Source organism: Antennarius striatus, chromosome 4 (assembly GCF_040054535.1).
Source record: "Antennarius striatus isolate MH-2024 chromosome 4, ASM4005453v1, whole genome shotgun sequence".
Taxonomy (NCBI): domain Eukaryota; kingdom Metazoa; phylum Chordata; class Actinopteri; order Lophiiformes; family Antennariidae; genus Antennarius; species Antennarius striatus.
The window spans coordinates 4,843,466-4,861,599 of record NC_090779.1 but is presented as its reverse complement, the minus strand read 5'-3'; the positions used below and the strand labels follow the sequence as shown (position 1 = coordinate 4,861,599).

At 41.7% G+C, this 18,134-nt stretch overlaps 1 protein-coding gene across 1 annotated transcript; it reads left to right on the top strand.

The window, feature by feature from the left end:
- Positions 1–6,803: 6,803 nt before the first annotated feature.
- Positions 6,804–15,256, top strand: tmem231 (transmembrane protein 231). The gene is made up of 7 exons (XM_068313686.1): positions 6,804–7,224; positions 7,341–7,507; positions 7,613–7,741; positions 8,668–8,811; positions 12,314–12,395; positions 12,600–12,705; positions 14,566–15,256. The coding sequence occupies exons 1-7, from the start codon at positions 7,086–7,088 to the stop codon at positions 14,726–14,728; spliced, it is 930 nt and encodes a 309-aa protein (XP_068169787.1). The 5' UTR covers positions 6,804–7,085; the 3' UTR covers positions 14,729–15,256.
- The last annotated feature ends 2,878 nt before the right edge of the window (positions 15,257–18,134 follow it).

Below are 18,134 nucleotides of genomic sequence, written 5' to 3'. Positions count from 1 at the left end.
ATCATTTCATCAGCATCTCCATTCATAAGAGTGTCTGCATGGCTTTGGAACGAGTTGCTGCAACTGGTTGCTCTTTTGATCAAAATCTAAACAAACTTTTTTTATACACCTGCATTAAAAACCTGAGATGTTTAAGTCAAGAGATAAATAAATAGATAAATGCTGCGATAAAACCTTACTTCATTCTTTGTACAAAGAGAAAAAAAGTGAAATAAAGACTACGGTTCAGCCCCTTGATCAAATATATAAAAACTTGAATAAACATAATTTAGTATCTAAGCCTGGTGAATAGGATGGCGGTCAGATCCAGCCCACTCAGAACTATTGCCTTCATGATAAGATCGCTTGTCATTGTTAGAGTCAAACGAGTGATCACCACCAATGCACAACACCGACCTACCACACATAGAGCTTGACATGCACTAGTCAGCTGACTGATGTTACAGCTGACTTCACATCATGATCACAGCAGACTCTTCCTGCTGTTTCAAGTCAGAGACCATCATCTCTGCAATGTATGTCCTGAATGACTTGTGCCCTGATGGATTACAAAAACTGGTGGGATTCCAAAAGAAATCGTAAGTTGTGCAGAGTTGTGTACAGTTAACATCCGACAGCTCGTAAATCCATGGAGCTGGTTAAATGAAAGACAAAGAGAGACACAGACAGACAATTCCAGCGTCAGAGATCCTGTCCTGAAAATCACACATCAGTAGAAAGCATCTGGACTGGAAACCTGTACACATCCCAAGAGAGGGAGAATCTGTGTCACAATGTTAAAGGTTGTTGGCGACCATCTATTGAAGCCCGAAGGATGGTGAAATGTAACACCAAATCAGCCCCACCTGAACACTATATGGCAAAACTGGGTTGACCTTTACACGGGTATATTTTGTCTGTGGACGTGAAAGTCTTCACAGGATTGTCTGACAGCCGCTTTCTGCATATGTAATGTTTGACACATCTTATTGTCTGCCTTGTGTGACAGGTATGACAAGTGTCTGGTGATGGGAATGAAGATGCAAAAACTCATGAATCTACAGTATAGTCATGTCAGACCAAACATGTCAGGTGTAGTCCACTGTAGGAGTGAGGGAGCAGTGGAGCAGGGCCAACATGGCTGGAATTAAAAGACTTCATATAGTCAAAGCTATTTTGTAATGGGGTGAGGTGTTGTGTATGTATGCAGAGGTGTGCAGAAACCTCTAACTTCAGTTTAGATCTACAGAAACGTTTCAGAAAACAAAGGATTACTTATCTCTAATCTTTTTTCCCCTGAAAATAAAGCATTAGAGTTAATTAATAGAGACGGTAATGTGTTGTACTAGAGACAGTACAACACATTAGAAATACAACCCATTTCTAAAGTTAAATGTTATTTATGTTGTGCTGTTTTTCTTTAACACTTCCCTACTTGTTCCTTCCCCTCCACCCATGCTGGTGTCAGAGTCTCGTACCTTAAACTGAAAAAGGAGGGCTGAACCAACAGTGGTAGAAGGGTGGTTTAACTATATTATGTTAATATATATATATATATATATATATATATATATATATATATATATATATATATATATATATATATATATATATATATATATATATATATATATATATATATATATATATATATATATATATATATATATATATATATATATATATATATATACTAGCTTAGGGGTCTGCAACCTGCGACTCCGGAGCCGCATGTGGCTCTTTAGTGCCTCCCTTGCAGCTCCCTGGACATTAATCACAAAATAAAAAAATAATACTTAACAAACAAAAAAAAAAGATATTCTACTTATAGCTAAAAATCTTTAAAAAAAAAAAAAACTTATTGTAAATTTCCTACGCTTTATTACATTATCATAGTTATCGTGTTGTTTAAAAATGTAGTCAGGCTCCTTTTAGTACAGCTCAGATGCACTGTGTGGTCCTAGGCAGTTGTTGCCCTGGCTTTAGAAAGCAGTGGTGATTGGTTGGCAGCACAGTGGGCGGGTGGTGAGTGATGTGACATGAAACCTGACCAATCGGGTGAGACTCCCGGTATCTCTGTCTACCTGAGGGCAGGTCTACCCAGGTCTACTCCTTGCCGTCAGCTGCGGCTCTACTACTCTGTCCTGGAGGGCTGCCAGACCGCGTCAGGTTGAGAGAGAGTTACGAGGATTCCACATTGTATTTAATAAAGGAAGCAGCGCTGCGGCCATTCAGCATATATATGAGTTCATACAGATTAGACAGGAATTGAAAGTCGCGCTAATCGTGTTAGCCGTGCTAATTGAGCTAGCCACGCGAATCGTGCTAGCTGTGCTAGTGAGGCTGCTCGTGTTAGCCTCCCTAATTGTGCTAGCTGTGTTAGTGAGGCTGGTCGTGTTAGCCACGTTAATCGTGCTAGCTGCGCTAGTGAGGCTGGTCTGGTCACGTGAATCGCTCCTGCCATGCCGGCTGCTAATTGACTGTTAATAATAGCGATGTGAATCCTGTAGTTATTATCATTAATCCAGAAAAGTGTGTTCCTGTTTGGGTTTGTTCAGCCTTATTATGTCTAATATTATGTATGTATGGTAGGGGGTGAAATCGGGACCAGAGAAGCGCGGGTGAACTACAAAACAGAGTTGTTCATGAAATTATGGTCTGTCATGCTGCAAGTTACTGATGAAATGCCAGAAATCAGCTGTTCCCTGTGTGGTGCCTGCTCTCTGACCGGAGTTACCGCTGTGGATAAGGGGGTTCCAACACGCACACAGTCCCCCCAATTATATCTCCAATAGGTGGTGATTACACGGAGGACTCATTAAAATAATGAAAACAAAACAATACAGAAAGTTAGACCTGCTTCTCTCTGCAAAGACAGTGAAGGAAAGAAGACACAACATCACCAATCAGCAAATCTAGGACATTAATTCAACTCCTGCATTATCAATTAAACGTGAGGAGTCATGTGATGTGATCGCTAGTGAACAGACAGGCTGTTGTGCAGGTGTGTAAACATGGAAAATAATCCGTGCATGGAAAATAATGAATCTCATTATGCATTAACTATGACTAGTTAATCAATGATAGTAGGCTAATAGCTAATATAGACACTTAGAGCTTGTGTTGCCTTCAAATAAAGCGTATAATCTTTTGCGGCTCCCGACAGGTTTGATTTTAGTTTTTTTTGGTTCAATTTGACTCTTTGAACCTTTAAGGTTGCCGACCCCTGTACTAGCGGGACCCTATGGAAATTCCACGATAAAACGATAATATCAGACTTTGTTTCTTTTCTTTTTTTTCTTCACTGTCACAAGAAAACGAACAGCTGTGTCCGACGATGCCGTACAGCTCCGTGTGTGTGAGACGGACGAACGCGAAGACAAAAGGCCACTTTCAGCATTACGGTCCGGCCACCCAGGTAGACGCCGGCTTTGTGAGTTCGGTCCTGGTAAATAAAGCATCGGGGTTCCCCACATGACAACGTGAGGTCCGTCACAATCAAAGAATATAAACCAATATATAAACCAATTTGACGAAGCCAAAATGGCTCCGTAAGTGAGAGACATGGACAAATGTGAAGACATGAGCTAACTCGGCCAGTGGCCTGAACTTCCGGGTAGACACCGGCCAAAACTACACAAGAAAATGTTTGTTTTCTTGTGTACAGTGTGTTTGGATTATATGTCAATAGATATTAAACACAAAATAGAATATTTTTTGTGGTGACATCCGTCTATTTAATTCCATGATGCTCTCAGGAGCTCTTGTTCACGTGACTCCTTCTGGCAGATGCTTCGTTGGGCGCTTGATTGACAGGTAGTGGGTGGAGTTACAAGCCTGACACCAAGAGGTTTTCAAGTGAATTTATTCATATATATAGGTGGGGAGATACTGTATATATGTATTATATATACATACATACATACATAAACACACACACATGTATATATCTATGTATATATATATACATATACATATACATATACATACACACACACACACACACACACACACACACACACACACACACATATATATATATAGGATGGTGAGGAAGATGAAGAGGGCAAAGGCAGAGCAGAAGACGAAATGGTGGAAGCTAAAAAAGGAAGACTGTTGCATGACTTTTAGGAAGGAGTTAAGACAGGCTCTGGGTGGTCAGGAGGTGCTTCCAGATGACTGGACAACTACAGCTAATGTGATCAAGGAGACAGGTAGGAGAGTACTTGGTGTGTCATCTGGAAGGAAAGTAGATAAGGAGACTTGGTGGTGGAATGAGGAGGTACAGGAGTGTATACAGAGAAAGAGGTTAGCTAAGAAGAAGTGGGACACTGAGAGGACTGAGGAGAGTAGACAGGAGTACAGGGAGATGCAGCGTAAGGTGAAGGTAGAGGTAGCAAAGGCCAAACAAGAAGCCTATGATGACTTGTATGCTAAGTAGGACAGTTAGGAGGGAGAGACTGATCTATACCGGTTGGCAAGACAGAGAGATAGAGATGGGAAGGACGTGCAGCAGGTTAGGGTGATTAAGGATAGGGATGGAAGTCTATTGACAGGTGCCAGTAGTGTGATGGGAAGATGGAAAGAGTACCTTGAAGAGTTGATGAACGTGGAAAATGAGAGAGAACAAAGACTAGAAGAGGTGACTGTTGTGGACCAGGAAGTAGCAAAGATTAGTCAGGATGAAGTGAGGAGGGCACTGAAGAGGACGAAGAGTGGAAAGGCAGTCGGTCCTGATGATATACCTGTGGAGGTTTGGAAGTGTCTTGGAGAGGTGGCAGTAGAGTTTCTGACTGGGTTGTTCAACAGGATCTTAGATAGTGAGAAGATGCCTGAGGAATGGAGGAGAAGTGTGCTGGTGCCCATTTTTAAGAACAAAGGAGATGTGCAGAGTTGTGGCAACTACAGAGGAATAAAGCTGATGAGCCATACAATGAAGTTATGGGAGAGAGTAGTGGAAGCTAGACTAAGGGCAGAAGTGAACATTTGTGAGCAGCAGTATGGTTTCATGCCAAAAAAGAGTACTACAGATGCAGTATTTGCTTTGCGGATGTTGATAGAGAAGTACAGAGAAGGCCAGAGGGAGCTGCATTGTGTTTTTGTAGATCTGGAGAAAGCTTATGACAGGGTGCCCAGAGGAACTGTGGTATTGTATGAGGAAGTCTAGAGTGGCAGAGAAGTATGTTAGAGCGGTGCAGGACATGTATGAGGACTGTAAGACAGTGGTGAGGTGTGCTGTAGGTGTGACGGAGGAGTTCAAGGTGGGGTTGGGACTGCATTAGGGATCAGCTCTGAGCCCCTTTTTGTTCGCTATGGTGATGGACAGGCTGACAGACGAGGTTAGACAGGAATCTCCATGAACTATGATGTTTGCAGATTACATTGTGATCTGTAGTGAGAGCAGGGAACAGGTGGAGGAGAAGCTAGAGAGGTGGAGGTTTGTCCTGGAAAGGAGAGGAATGAAGGTTAGCCGCAGTAAGACAGAGTAAATGTGTGTGAATGAGAGGGACCCAAGTGGAATAGTGAGGTCACAGGGAGAAGAGATCAAGAAGGTGGAGGATTTTAAGTACTTAGGGTCAAGAGTCCAGAGCAATGGAGAATGTGGAAAAGAGGTGAAGAAGCGTGTCCAGGCAGGATGGAACGGGTGGAGGAAAGTGTCAGATGTGATGTGTGATAGAAGAGTTTCAGCTAAAATGAAAGGAAGGGTGTACAAAACTGTGGTGAGACCAGTGATGTTGTTTGGTCTAGAGACAGTGTCACTGAGGAAAAGACAGGAGACAGAGCTGGAGGTAGCAGAGATGAAGATGCTGAGGTTCTCTCTGGGAGTGACCAGGAAGGATAGGATCAGGAATGAGTACATCAGAGAGGCCAGACTGAGATGGTTTGGACATATCCAAGGTAGGGATAGTGAATATATTGGTAGAAGGATGCTGAGCTTTGAACTGCCAGGCAGGAGGCCTAGAGGAAGACCAAAGAGGAGGTTTATGGATGTAATGAGGGAAGACATGAAGGTAGTTGGTGTGAGAGAAGAGGATGCAAAGGACAGGGTTAGATGGAGGCAATTGATTCGCTGTGGCGACCCCTGAAGGGAAAAGCCGAAAGGAAAAGAAGAAGACTAATCATAGTGTAGCAGTCTGTATGTGTGTGGGATATAAACCGTATACTGTAAACATTAACACAGTTGTGAAGACTCAGGAGGAATTAAAGAGGTTGACAGCTCTTTCTTTCTCTTTTCTAGCTTTCCTCCTGTGTCCTGCAGCCGGGTCAACGAAGACAGCCTCGTTTTTTTGCTTGTTATCCCCCAGTGAAATGTTTCTGTGAGATCTTTTTAGTTCATGTAGGAAAAAGTTGTCAAAAAAGTGAAGTTACATTTGTCAGGAACTTGACTTATTATTTTTCTTAAAATTTTCTGGATCGCCAATTCTGGGACATTACTTGGATCCGTTTGTGTGTGTGTGTGTGTGTGTGTGTGTGTGTGTGTGTGTGTGTGTGTGTGTGTGTATGTGTGTGTGTGTGTGTGTGTGTGTGTGTATGTGTGTGTGTGGGTGTTAGTACCACAGGTGATATTAAAGTAATTCTGCTCACTATTCACCATGTGTGTGTTTTGCTGTGACGTCAGACATGCATATTGTATTTATTTGTTTAGTTTGTTTTCCTTCATCTACTGGTCACTCCACAGACCTAACAGACATTTCCTGACACTGCTCAGCAGAACGGATCGCAAACACGTGCGGTTTCGATGTTTCCGGTATTCCGTCACGAGCGTGACGCGTGTTCTGGTATCCAAGGCAACCGGAAGACGCTGGATTCATCTCCAATATGGCGCCGCGCGTTGTGCGCTGAGACTAGCTAACGAGCTTGCTTAGACAACACGTTTGGCTTGTCGTAAGCTGTGAAGGGTCATTGCGTGTTTGTTACAGGAAACAGTCGGTTTGCTGAGAGTCGGCTGAGAGTGTGAAGTGTGTGTGTGTGTGTGTGTGTGCTTTGAATCCTCTGATCCCTTCCAGCCGTAGCATCGGAGTTAGCTTTAGCGGCTATCGGCTATTAGAGAATCCGTCTCTAACAGACGGGACCGGGCTTTGCCAGAACAACAGTTATTGTTACGTATGGCCTTTTATGAAGTCTATTCCCACCCAGTGTGGGTTCGATACAAAACGAGTGTTTTCACCTCAGCCACTTTGTTTGTGTTTATTGTTTTGTGCCTCACCTACATCCCACCTCTGCTGGTCGCCTACAGGAGCCAAGGTAGGTTTGTGTCTCCTTGAACTACACCACACTAAACTGTCAGTGTAGCTATGGCGAAATCACAAACATCTGATGCAACATGAAGAAACATAGGCTTTAAACCCACATCACCGCAGGGTTCTGGATCAAGAGAGGCACCTATGAGGAGCAGCCGGTGGTGGGGTTCCAGTACCAGACTGTTCTGGTGGCAGCAACCAGCACCCAAGGAGCCCACGTCGCCTGGAGTACCTTCCCCCATCTGAACAACATGCTTGGGTCCAACCTCCGCATCCCTGCTGTCTCTGTAAGACCCCACGCTATTCACTGGTGTTGAGATGTTACCATTAGCAGGAGAAAAGTGGAGGATGGGGGGGGGGGTGGCAGTACTGATTTTCCTTGTGATGAACAGGTGAGAGAAGAGGATGAGAACCAAGATGGCAAACAGGACGTCCTGTTCTTCAGACTGGAGCTACCACTGAAACCTGAGGAACAGGTGTACAGCCTCCAGCTGCTGCTCACCTTCAGCTACAAGCTGTTTGTAGGTATTCCTCTCTGGTCTCTGGTCCGTCTGTCTACCCTCAGCACATGCATGAGAGGACTGAACTGTTAGCATGATGCTAACAAGTAATGGTCAGTCTCTGACTCGAGTTAGATTTGTTTGTGATTGAGTCAGAGCTGTGTTATCACTGAGGTCTAGTTTAAGATGAACAGTCCCTCCATGTCTCTGACTCCTGCAAACAGCCCATTTACACCTATTTTAATTTAATTTAATTTAATTTAATTTCTTTCAGACTCACAACAATGTCATTTATCAAAATTCACTGATTTGAAATTAGTTTAACAATAAATCTTATTGAGTACCCCCCCCCCTAATTGGTTTCTTAATTTTAATCCCTCAAACATAAATAATTTGTGAACATAATTGTCAGCATTTCTGTCTGTAATAGTAATTTAGATATTTCAGAAACTATTCATCCTAGCTTTGACGTGTTTTACAGTTTCCCTTCAGGGATAAATAAAGTATAATAAATTAAAAGTTAAATCAACCAGGTTACATAGTTGTTGTTTTTGCATTTTTAATTTTCTACAAATTCTTATTTGTTTCCAGAAGAAATTGTTTTTGTTGACTCTGAAAGGTGGTTATTTGGTCTGGAGCATACTAACCCAACCACACTCCAGCTTCATAAACCTTGGTAATTGGGATCAATAGCTCTACATTTTAATAATTCTATTGTTCCTGAGATCCTGATTTGACAGTTTCCACAGAAAGATGTCTTTAAGGTGACTGGACTTTGCTCATCTTCTTCGTAGTTTCTATAAAAACTATATTCACTATTGCAGCTTGCGACTCAGGAGGTGGTATATGTCATATGTCACATGCTGATCAATTTGCCCTATAAATCTGGAGTGAGGTGTCGCGGGGGGGTGCGTGTTGTTCACTGGCGACTCTTTTGTGTTTTTCAGCGGATGTCCACAGTAGTGATGCAAAGCCTGGCTTTTGTGCAGTACTCTTCTGCTGTCCCTGGAGCGAAGTTGTTCATCAGTGGTGACCTGAGGCTGCAGCAGAGAACTCCCCTCCCTCACCGAGGCTTGTACAACGTCTATAACGTGAGTGGATGCTGAAGGTCCTGCTCTCTGTCCACTTCCTCTGTATCCATCTCTGGTGTCCTCTTCCATCTTATGCTCATACCAAATCAAATAGAGAAACACCACAATTCAATTTTGTTAGTTTAAATGTCACTGACTGATCATTCAGAAGTTGGATTTACTCACTCACTACAATTCATTCAGTCATTCATTCAGTGTACTGTCATTCAGTCATTCATTATTAAAAAATACAGTTTGGTAACAGAATGTCGAGTAGGGGTGTGATCCTACCGATAGACTAACCTGATCACTAAACTCAGTAGAGATATAACCTCTAATGTCATCTAGTTCCATGCTGCCAGCTCTCTCATCCACATCTAACAGCTGCTGCGTTACTGAGTTTCCTTTAAAATCATCTTAATCTAGTACAACAGGATGTACCAGAAAACAAGAATCCTATCTGAACCCGTTCAACCCTTTGTGTGTCTGTATCCTATCAGTGTGATTTCTGCACTGATTATACACAGAAACTGGATTGTCTTAATCAAAATCAGAATCCTTTATTGATCCCCTACGAGGAAATTTCTCTGTTAGAATTGCTCCGTTGCACAACTTAAGGACAAAGTAAGAGCAAGAATAGATCATTTAGAATTAAGAAAAAAAGAACAAAGGAGATTATAGATGGATAAAAGAATAAATAGATATAATAATATATAAACATATGCACAGATATACACATTTACGCCTCACTACATGTCATGTGAGGCGTTGTACAGCTTGATGGTCACAGACAGGAAAGGTTTCCTAATGTGTTCAGTAGTGCATTTTAGAAGCTTATTATAGTATCTCATTATCTTTTGGCTGCAAAACAATGGTTTCTTGTCAGTATATTTAAAGGTCAAGTGGCGTTTGATGATATTCACATTTACTGTAAGCTGCAAAGTAAAATCTGTGTCTGGATCAATTTTTGAACTAGTGAATCATTGTCCCACGTTACAGACACAAAGAACAGACAGTACATTCACAGCTCTGTAATATAAGGTTAATGGGTTTATAAAAAAATTCAATAAAAAAAAAAAAATCCTGGATACGCTCCATTACCCAGATCCACCCCAAAAGTAAATGGATTCATCATTATTTCCTGATTCTTTTTTATTGTTACCCCTATGGCAACAGTTTCCAATAATGGATGAGGGTGGAGGTGGGGGCTGTAGTTCAATGGTAGAGCATGCTTCTCATGTGCGCTTCCAAGGGTTCAATCCCCGGCATCTGCAGTAGAGGTAAGATCTTACGCCTGAAGCCGAGTTCGGGCCCGACCCGACCCGAAATTCAGGTCGGGCTCAAAAAGTCAACAATTACTTTCAGGTCAGGTCGGGCTTCAATATTGTCGGGCTCAGGTCGGGTCGGGCTGGATTTTTGTTTGGAGTCGGGTCGGACTTAAGATCTGAAGATCCAAGCCCGAAATTCGGGCCAGGTCGGGCTCAAAATGTCAACAATTACGTTCGGGTGGGGTCGGGCTTTAATACCGTCGGCCTCGGTTCGGGTCGGGCTTTAATACTGTCAGCCTCGGTTCGGGTCGGGCTTTAATACCGTCGGCCTCGGTTTGGGTTGGGCTGGATTTTTTTGGCCCGATCTTACCTATAATCTGCCGCCATAGCAAATCGATTGCCTCCATCTAACCCTGTCTTCTGCATCCTCTTCTCTCACACCAACTACCTTCATGTCCTCTTTCACTACATTCACAAACCTCCTCTTTGGCAGTTCAAAACTCAGCATCCTTCTACCAATATATTCACTATCTCTCCTCTGGACATGTCCAAACCATCTCAGTCTGGCCTCTCTGACTTTATCTCCAAAACCTCTAACATGTGCTGTCCCTCTGATGTACTCATTCCTGATCCTATCCATCCTGGTCACTCCCAGAGAGAACCTCAGCATCTTCATCTCTGCTACCTCCAGCTCTGTCTCCTGTCTTTTCCTCAGTGACACTGTCTCTAGACCAAACAACATCGCTGGTCTCACCACAGTTTTGTACACCTTTCCTTTCATTTTAGCTGAAACTCTTCTATCACACATCACACCTGACACTTTCCTCCACCCGTTCCATCCTGCCTGGACACGCTTCTTCACCTCTTTTCCACACTCTCCATTGCTCTGGACTGTTGACCCTAAGTACTTAAAATCCTCCACCTTCTTGATCTCTTCTCCCTCTGACCTCACTCTTCCACTTGGGTCCCTCTCATTCACACACATGTACTCTGTCTTACTGCGGCTAACCTTCATTCCTCTCCTTTCCAGGACAAACCTCCACCTCTCTAGCTTCTCCTCCACCTGTTCCCTGCTCTCACTACAGATCACAATGTCATCTGCAAACATCATAGTCCATGGAGATTCCCGTCTAACCTCGTCTGTCAGCCTGTCCATCACCATAGCGAACAAGAAGGGGCTCAGAGCTGATCCCTGATGCAGTCCCACCTCCACCTTGAATTCCTCTGTCACACCTACAGCACACCTCACCACTGTCTTACAGTCCTCATACATGTCCTGCACCGCTCTAACATACTTCTCTGCCACTCCAGACTTCCTCATACAATACCACAGTTCCTCTCTGGGCACCCTGTCATAAGCTTTCTCCAGATCTACAAAAACACAACACAGCTCCCTCTGGCCTTTTCTGTACTTCTCTATCAACATCCTCAAAACAAATACTGCATCTGTAGTACTCTTTTTTGGCATGAAACCATACTGCTGCTCACAAATGTTCACTTCTGCCCTTAGTCTAGCTTCCACTACTCTCTCCCATAACTTCATTGTATGGCTCATCAGCTTTATTCCTCTGTAGTTGCCACAACTCTGCACATCTCCCTTGTTCTTAAAAATGGGCACCAGCACACTTCTCCTCCATTCCTCAGGCATCTTCTCACTATCTAAGATCCTGTTGAACAACCCAGTCAGAAACTCTACCGCCAACTCTCCTAGACACTTCCATACCTCTACAGGTATATCATCAGGACCGACTGCCTTTCCACTCTTCATCCTCTTCAGTGCCCTCCTCACTTCATCCTGACTAATCTTTGCTACTTCCTGGTCCACAACAGCCACCTCTTCTAGTCTTTGTTCTCTCTCATTTTCCTCATTCATCAACTCTTCAAAGTACTCTTTCCATCTTCTCATCACACTACTGGCACCTGTCAATGGACTTCCATCCCTATCCTTAATCACCCTAACCTGCTGCACGTCCTTCCCATCTCTATCACAACGTTAATCTAAAGTGAAAAAAGCCTGACACACCTTTAGGAAGAATTTACATATCCATTCTTAAATAGCTGTTTGAGCAACCGTGTATACTATCAGACAAACAGCCATGAGTCATCACATCAGATGGAATGGATGATAGTGTCTGTTTGCACATTTGGACAGAAGCAAGATACTTCCAGCAGATCAACAAGGCTTCTCTTTGCCTATGAAACTAAGATTCTTAGTTATGAAGTAATGCCCTCTCTCTTTCTCTATTAATGCCAAGGTGTCAGTTATTGATGGTTCCAGTCCTTTTGCAAGTGCCTACGATCTTGACAGCATCATTGGGAGATACCAGGATAGAAATTGTAAGTTTCTTCTTATTCTGTTTTTATTGCCTTTATTAGTATGTAGTAAATGTGTTTTGTTTTTGCTTTACTAAAACCAGATTCAGATAAAGCTGAACCCAGACCTTTGAGCTTATATGTAAATTTGATAAAATTTGAAAAATAGAAAAATATGACATTTGTCATTTTTTAAAACTGTCTTGTCCCTTCATTTGTTGTCCATAGTGACCACGGTGCTGTCCTGTCCAATGCCTGTCTGGACTGTTGGACGAGCTGCTGGTTCTCCCTTTGAGCTCAATGTTGTGATCCGTTACCCGATGGAGGTCATAAGATATCCTTTAAAAACGGTGCTTGTGTGTCAAATTGTAGAATGCATTCCAACCTTATTTTGGGGGGAGTCTTCCATGCCTTATACATTTCCCTTTATTTTGACCCACTCATTTAAATTTCATGTCATGATTACTATAAATTTGTTTAAAGGATGTTGAAATTTTTCTTTTTTCCATTAGTGTTTATTGCTGTTTACTATGGTATGCAGCAATAATATTCTATAATAACATAGAGTTCCATTATTATGTACCTTGACTTGCATTTCAAGTTAGAGCAGTTGAGCCATTGTCTGTATTGAAAGCGTTGTCAGCAAGTTTTTATTTTTAAACCAGCTGGTGTGTTAGCTCTTCAGGCTGAAGCACCTGGAGCAACATGACGCTCCTTCCCTTATTGACACATGTGACGCGTTAGTTGATATTTAATCTTAAGTCAAGCAAATAGTAACTTGATTCATTAGAGCTTGAACCAGAATACAGACAAATGGAATGTCTGTAATTATTTATGACTTGCAAGGCATCTTATAAAGGTATAACCATCATACCATCATGACATATTATACTATCAAGATCGTAAAAATGCAAATCTGTTTGACAGGTTACTTTGGTTACTGTCTTCTTTTGGTTACTGTCTTCTTTACAGCAGGTCATGTAAAAAGTGTGCAACACCTGAGTGCTGACAGGGGTTTACAGAAATCCATGTACAGCGCAAGGATGTTAAAATGTTCTTAATCCTAAAAAAATATTAGCTATAAAAACATTTGGGGGGCCTTTGCACTGGGGGGTTCTGCTGGTATCTTAGATCCTCCCCAACATACCAGCAGCCACAAAGACCCAGTCTTCATTGTGGACTGATCCACCAGGGGCTGCTGAGCCACTGTTTGCAACCATGTCTCTGCTCTGTGATTGGTTCTTGGGACTCTATGATCTCAAGGCTGACTAGGGTTGCATAGAACATAAACCTGTCCTTTGGTCCTTTCATAACAGACTTGTTTCTTGGCTTATCTTATTGGGTCTCACTACAGCCTTTGACACTGATTCTTTAATAGAGGCTGTAACATTCAGTTTGCATCAGAAGATCTGCACTAAACTGTTTAAGGTCATATTCATCTGACAAATCTCAGTTCCTAAGTGTTCATGATAAATCTTCCACATACACAAAAGTTAGACAGGGTTCAGAGTTCCGCAGGGTTCAGTGCTTGGATATATTGTATTAACACTTCATGTGCTTCCCTTAGGCAACATTATTAGGAAAAACTGAATTTTCACTGCCATGCAGATGACATACAACTACAGTATACTGTACCTGTAGCTGAAACAAAACCAACCACCTAGATGGACTTCAAACATGTGTTAAGGACATTAAATCCTGGAGGACCAAGAACTTCCTGATATTAATTTTAAATAATACTGAAAGAGTAATTCTTGGCCCAAAGCATCTCAGAAATGTTAATTCCACAATGTAGTTGACCTAAATAGAATTGCTTTATCCTCCAGCACCACCTGTTAATGCCTAAATAGAATTTAAAATCTTTTTTGTCACTTTTAAAGCCCTCAATAGCCAGACTTCACAATATCCCAAAGAGCTCATTGTTCAAAGAAAGTAGCATTAGGTCACACGCACAGAAAGCACCTATAGATTGGTCCTGCAGGATTCAAACCATGTAGTTCTTTTTAATAATGTTGACACTGACCACAAATACTCATACAGTCGAAATAAAAGTGAATGTGTCTCGTTCAATTGGAAAATTTTTGAATTGTTTCTAATGTAGTTATTTTCTGTGTCTTTTAGTTGTTCAATAAAAGCTGATGACTGCACTAAATACAGTATTACTTAATGATTTTTGCCTTAACCTTTCATCCACCTATCGCCCTGGCTTCTGGGAAACCATCAAATTTGCATGGATTCAGTACATCAGTATCCTCCTCATCTTCCTCTGGGTCTTTGAGCGCATAAAGACATTTGTTTTCCAGAACCAGGTTCTGAACACCATACCAACACCAGTGGGAAAAGTTCATTACTCATGATTCAGTGGCACTGACTTTGCCTGGCTGTGGAACTAAGAAATGTCTGTTGATGTGATGAAGCGCTTAATCAATAAAAGTTGATTGATTCATTGATAGACTTCACCTGCAAGCTGTTCTCAGAGATGACTCTCACTGTGACCACCTACCATAGACTGCAACATAGTAAAAAGTGAAACAGCTGATGTGTGGCAGCTTTAGAACTAAGTACAGTCTTCTATACATGTTACCTGGTGGATTTCAGCGGTTCAGTGATGCCACTGTTTCCATATTGTCTAATTATGGTGAGTGAAGTTACGGAGCAGCAGTTTCACTCTGAAAACTGAACAGAATTGTAACTCTTCAGGGTTTCCGTCTGGTTTGTCCTGGTTACTTAAAAAACAAGTGGACCAACAAATTTCTGTTTTTCTTATTGCTGTATGAATTGATAGTTTAGTGTTTTTCAATAACTTTTCTATATTTTTACTGTTTGTATATTTATAAAAATTTGACAGTGATAAAAATACTTTGTAATATGGGCCATAGATTGTACACCAGTATGTAATAAATGGCTTTCTGTCATGTTTCACTGTAACATTCATTTGATTCTCTTACTTTAATGCTCAGACAGAATCATGTCTGATTATCTATACAGTATATACACAACAAAAATATAAACGCAACACTTTTTTTTTTTTGCTCACATTTTTTATGAGATGGACTTAAAGATCTATAATTCATTCCAGATACACAATAATGCCATTTCTCTCAAACGTCATTTACAAATCTGTCTAAATGTGTGATAGTGAGCACTTCTGCTTTGCTGAGATCATCCATCCCACCTCACAGGTGTGCCACATGCTGATGGTGATGGGCTGGTGTGGTTACACGTGGTCTGCGGTTGTGAGGCTGGTTGGATGTACTGCCATATTCTCTGAAACGCCTTTCGAGACAGCTTATGGTGGAGAAATGAACATTCAATGCACGAGCAACAGATCTGGTTGACATTCCTGCTGTCAGCATGCCAATTTCATGCTCCCTCAATACTTGTGTCATTTTGTTGTGAGACAAAACTGCACATTTCAGAGTGGCCTTTTATTGTGGGCAGTATAAGGTACACCTATGCACTAATCATGATGTCAGATCAGCATCTTGATGTGGCACACCTGTGAGGTGGGATGGATTATCTCAGCAAAGCAGAAGTGCTCACTATCACACATTTAGACAGATTTGTGAACAATGTTTGAGAGAAATGGTAATATTGTGTATCTGGAATGAATTATAGATCTTAAAGTCCATCTCATGAAAAATGGGAGCAAAAACAAAAGTGTTGCGTTTATATTTTGGTATCTATCTCTATTAGCCTGTTAGTCGTGATGTCTCACCTTTATTTAATGCCACATTGTTCTGTTGATCCAGGCACCACAATAAGAGTCAACAAATATAGCTGAGTTTGTGCATACTATTATGTTATTAATTTTTTAATAACATTGAGTGACTGGACTGGTCACTCAACACGGACTGTGTGTACAAGAAGGGGCAGAGCAGGATGTACTTCCTGAGGAGGCTGGCCTCCTTCAACATCTGTCCTAAGCTCCTTCTCATGTTCTATCAGTCTGTAGTCTCCAGTGTGCTGTCATACGCCATTGTGTGTTGGGGTGGGGGGGCCAGGAAAAGAGATATGGACCGTCTTAACAGACTCATCCGCAGAGCAGGCTCAGTGGTCGGGCTGAGCCTGGACTCTGTGGAGACAGTTCTGGGGAGCAGGACCATGTCTAAAGTTAAGGCCATCATGGACACCAGCCACCCCCTGCACACCACCTTCTCCCAGCAGAGAAGCACCTTCAGCGGCAGACTGCTGTCACACAGCGCCTCCACAGAGAGGCTGAGGTCCTCCTTCATGCCCCGTGCCATCAGGGGGTACAATGACTCTCTCAGGAGGGGGGGGGGGGGTGGCGAGGTCAGCACGGGGTGGTTTGTCCAGTATTTATTCTTTATGTAATGCCTGAGCAGTGGATATGTACAATTTCCTCCAGGATTAATAAAGTATCTATCTATCTATCTATCTATCTATCTATCTATCTATCTATCTATCTATCTATCTATCTATCTATCTATCTATCTATCTATCTATCTATCTATCTATCTATCTATCTATCTATCTATCTATCTATCTATCTATCTATCTATTTATCTATTTTATCTTTTGAATGTGAATGATTAACATACAAATTGATGGATGTGGCTTCCACTGATTTTCAAACAGACAACACATCTATTTTTTAATAGAAAACTGAACATTTGAATTATGGACTGGCAGCATGTCTGGAGTGTCTCCACGCCTCTCGCCCATAAGTCCCCTGGGTTAAGCTCCAGCAACAAGCGTGACCCGCATAATTTACATAAAAAATAAATGAATTTGTTTTTTTCAGGAATGGACAAGTTAACATGAACAACCTTTACCTTTGATCATTTAATTCAAAATATAAAGTTTATTTGATGCAATTCTCCTCCTTAATATATATTCCTTGGATAGTTATATAACTTTGTAAATTAAAAAAAACTGTCAAGAATGACCCATAAAGAAGTTGCCAATGTGGTACAACTGTTTGTGCCCTGAGGAACATGTAAAATAAGTGACGTGGCTCTTCATCCAATATCAGATAGAGGACGACTACCTCTGAAGACCTCAATCAAAATGTTAATGAGGTTTGTGACCAAATTGCATCACCATCCATTTCAACTAATGTGTTCCACAAGTAGACTAGCTCTGTAAAGGAACCTATTTTAGTTGTGAAGCAAAACTGCTGAGTTGCATAATTATTTCCAGATCAAGTTATGAAACTATTATGGCAGTGATGGGCAGAGTGGGTCATTTTGAACTCTGGTTTGACTTTCCCTGGTTCCTATCAACAGAGTACACCGGCACGCAGACATGGAGAAACTGAGTTATTGCCTGAAGTGAAGGATTAGGGTTATGAAGCAGTTCCTTGAGATCACATCTGTTATAAAGGTGACATATGGGCTTCTTCTCCATTTCTACTTGTAAGCTTTTATTTACTGATGGGAGAAGAACTGTGCTGCACCCTGTGAAAGAATGATCTCAGACAAGAGGCCGGGTTTTCATGTTCCTTCTGCCTTTCTGCCCCAGGAGATGACGATTAGTTTGCGTGCATTTACATAATTTTGGGTAGAACCGCTGTGTTAGCTCATATAAACCACTCTTTGTGCGAGAGTCACTCCCTGTTTGCTGAAATACAGAGCGCGAGTCTCATAGCTGCTTTTATAAAGTTGATGTTTACTTTTAAACCAGTTTGATAATGCGGATTGATTCAATTGAACCACAACCTCAGATTGCAGCTACTGTCTGATTAAGACAAAGACATGTAGAATAAATACTATTATTGCATTAACCTGTCGGGATTTTAGG

Excerpts from the sequence above, each read along its gene's own strand:
- tmem231 (XM_068313686.1), top strand. The coding sequence starts at position 7,086 with ATGGCCTTTTATGAAGTCTATTCCCACCCAGTGTGGGTTCGATACAAA. Across the intron at positions 7,508-7,612 it reads TCCGCATCCCTGCTGTCTCT|GTGAGAGAAGAGGATGAGAA; the intron begins GTAAGACCCCAC and ends TGTGATGAACAG. Across the intron at positions 12,706-14,565 it reads TACCCGATGGAGGTCATAAG|CTATCGCCCTGGCTTCTGGG; the intron begins ATATCCTTTAAA and ends CCTTTCATCCAC.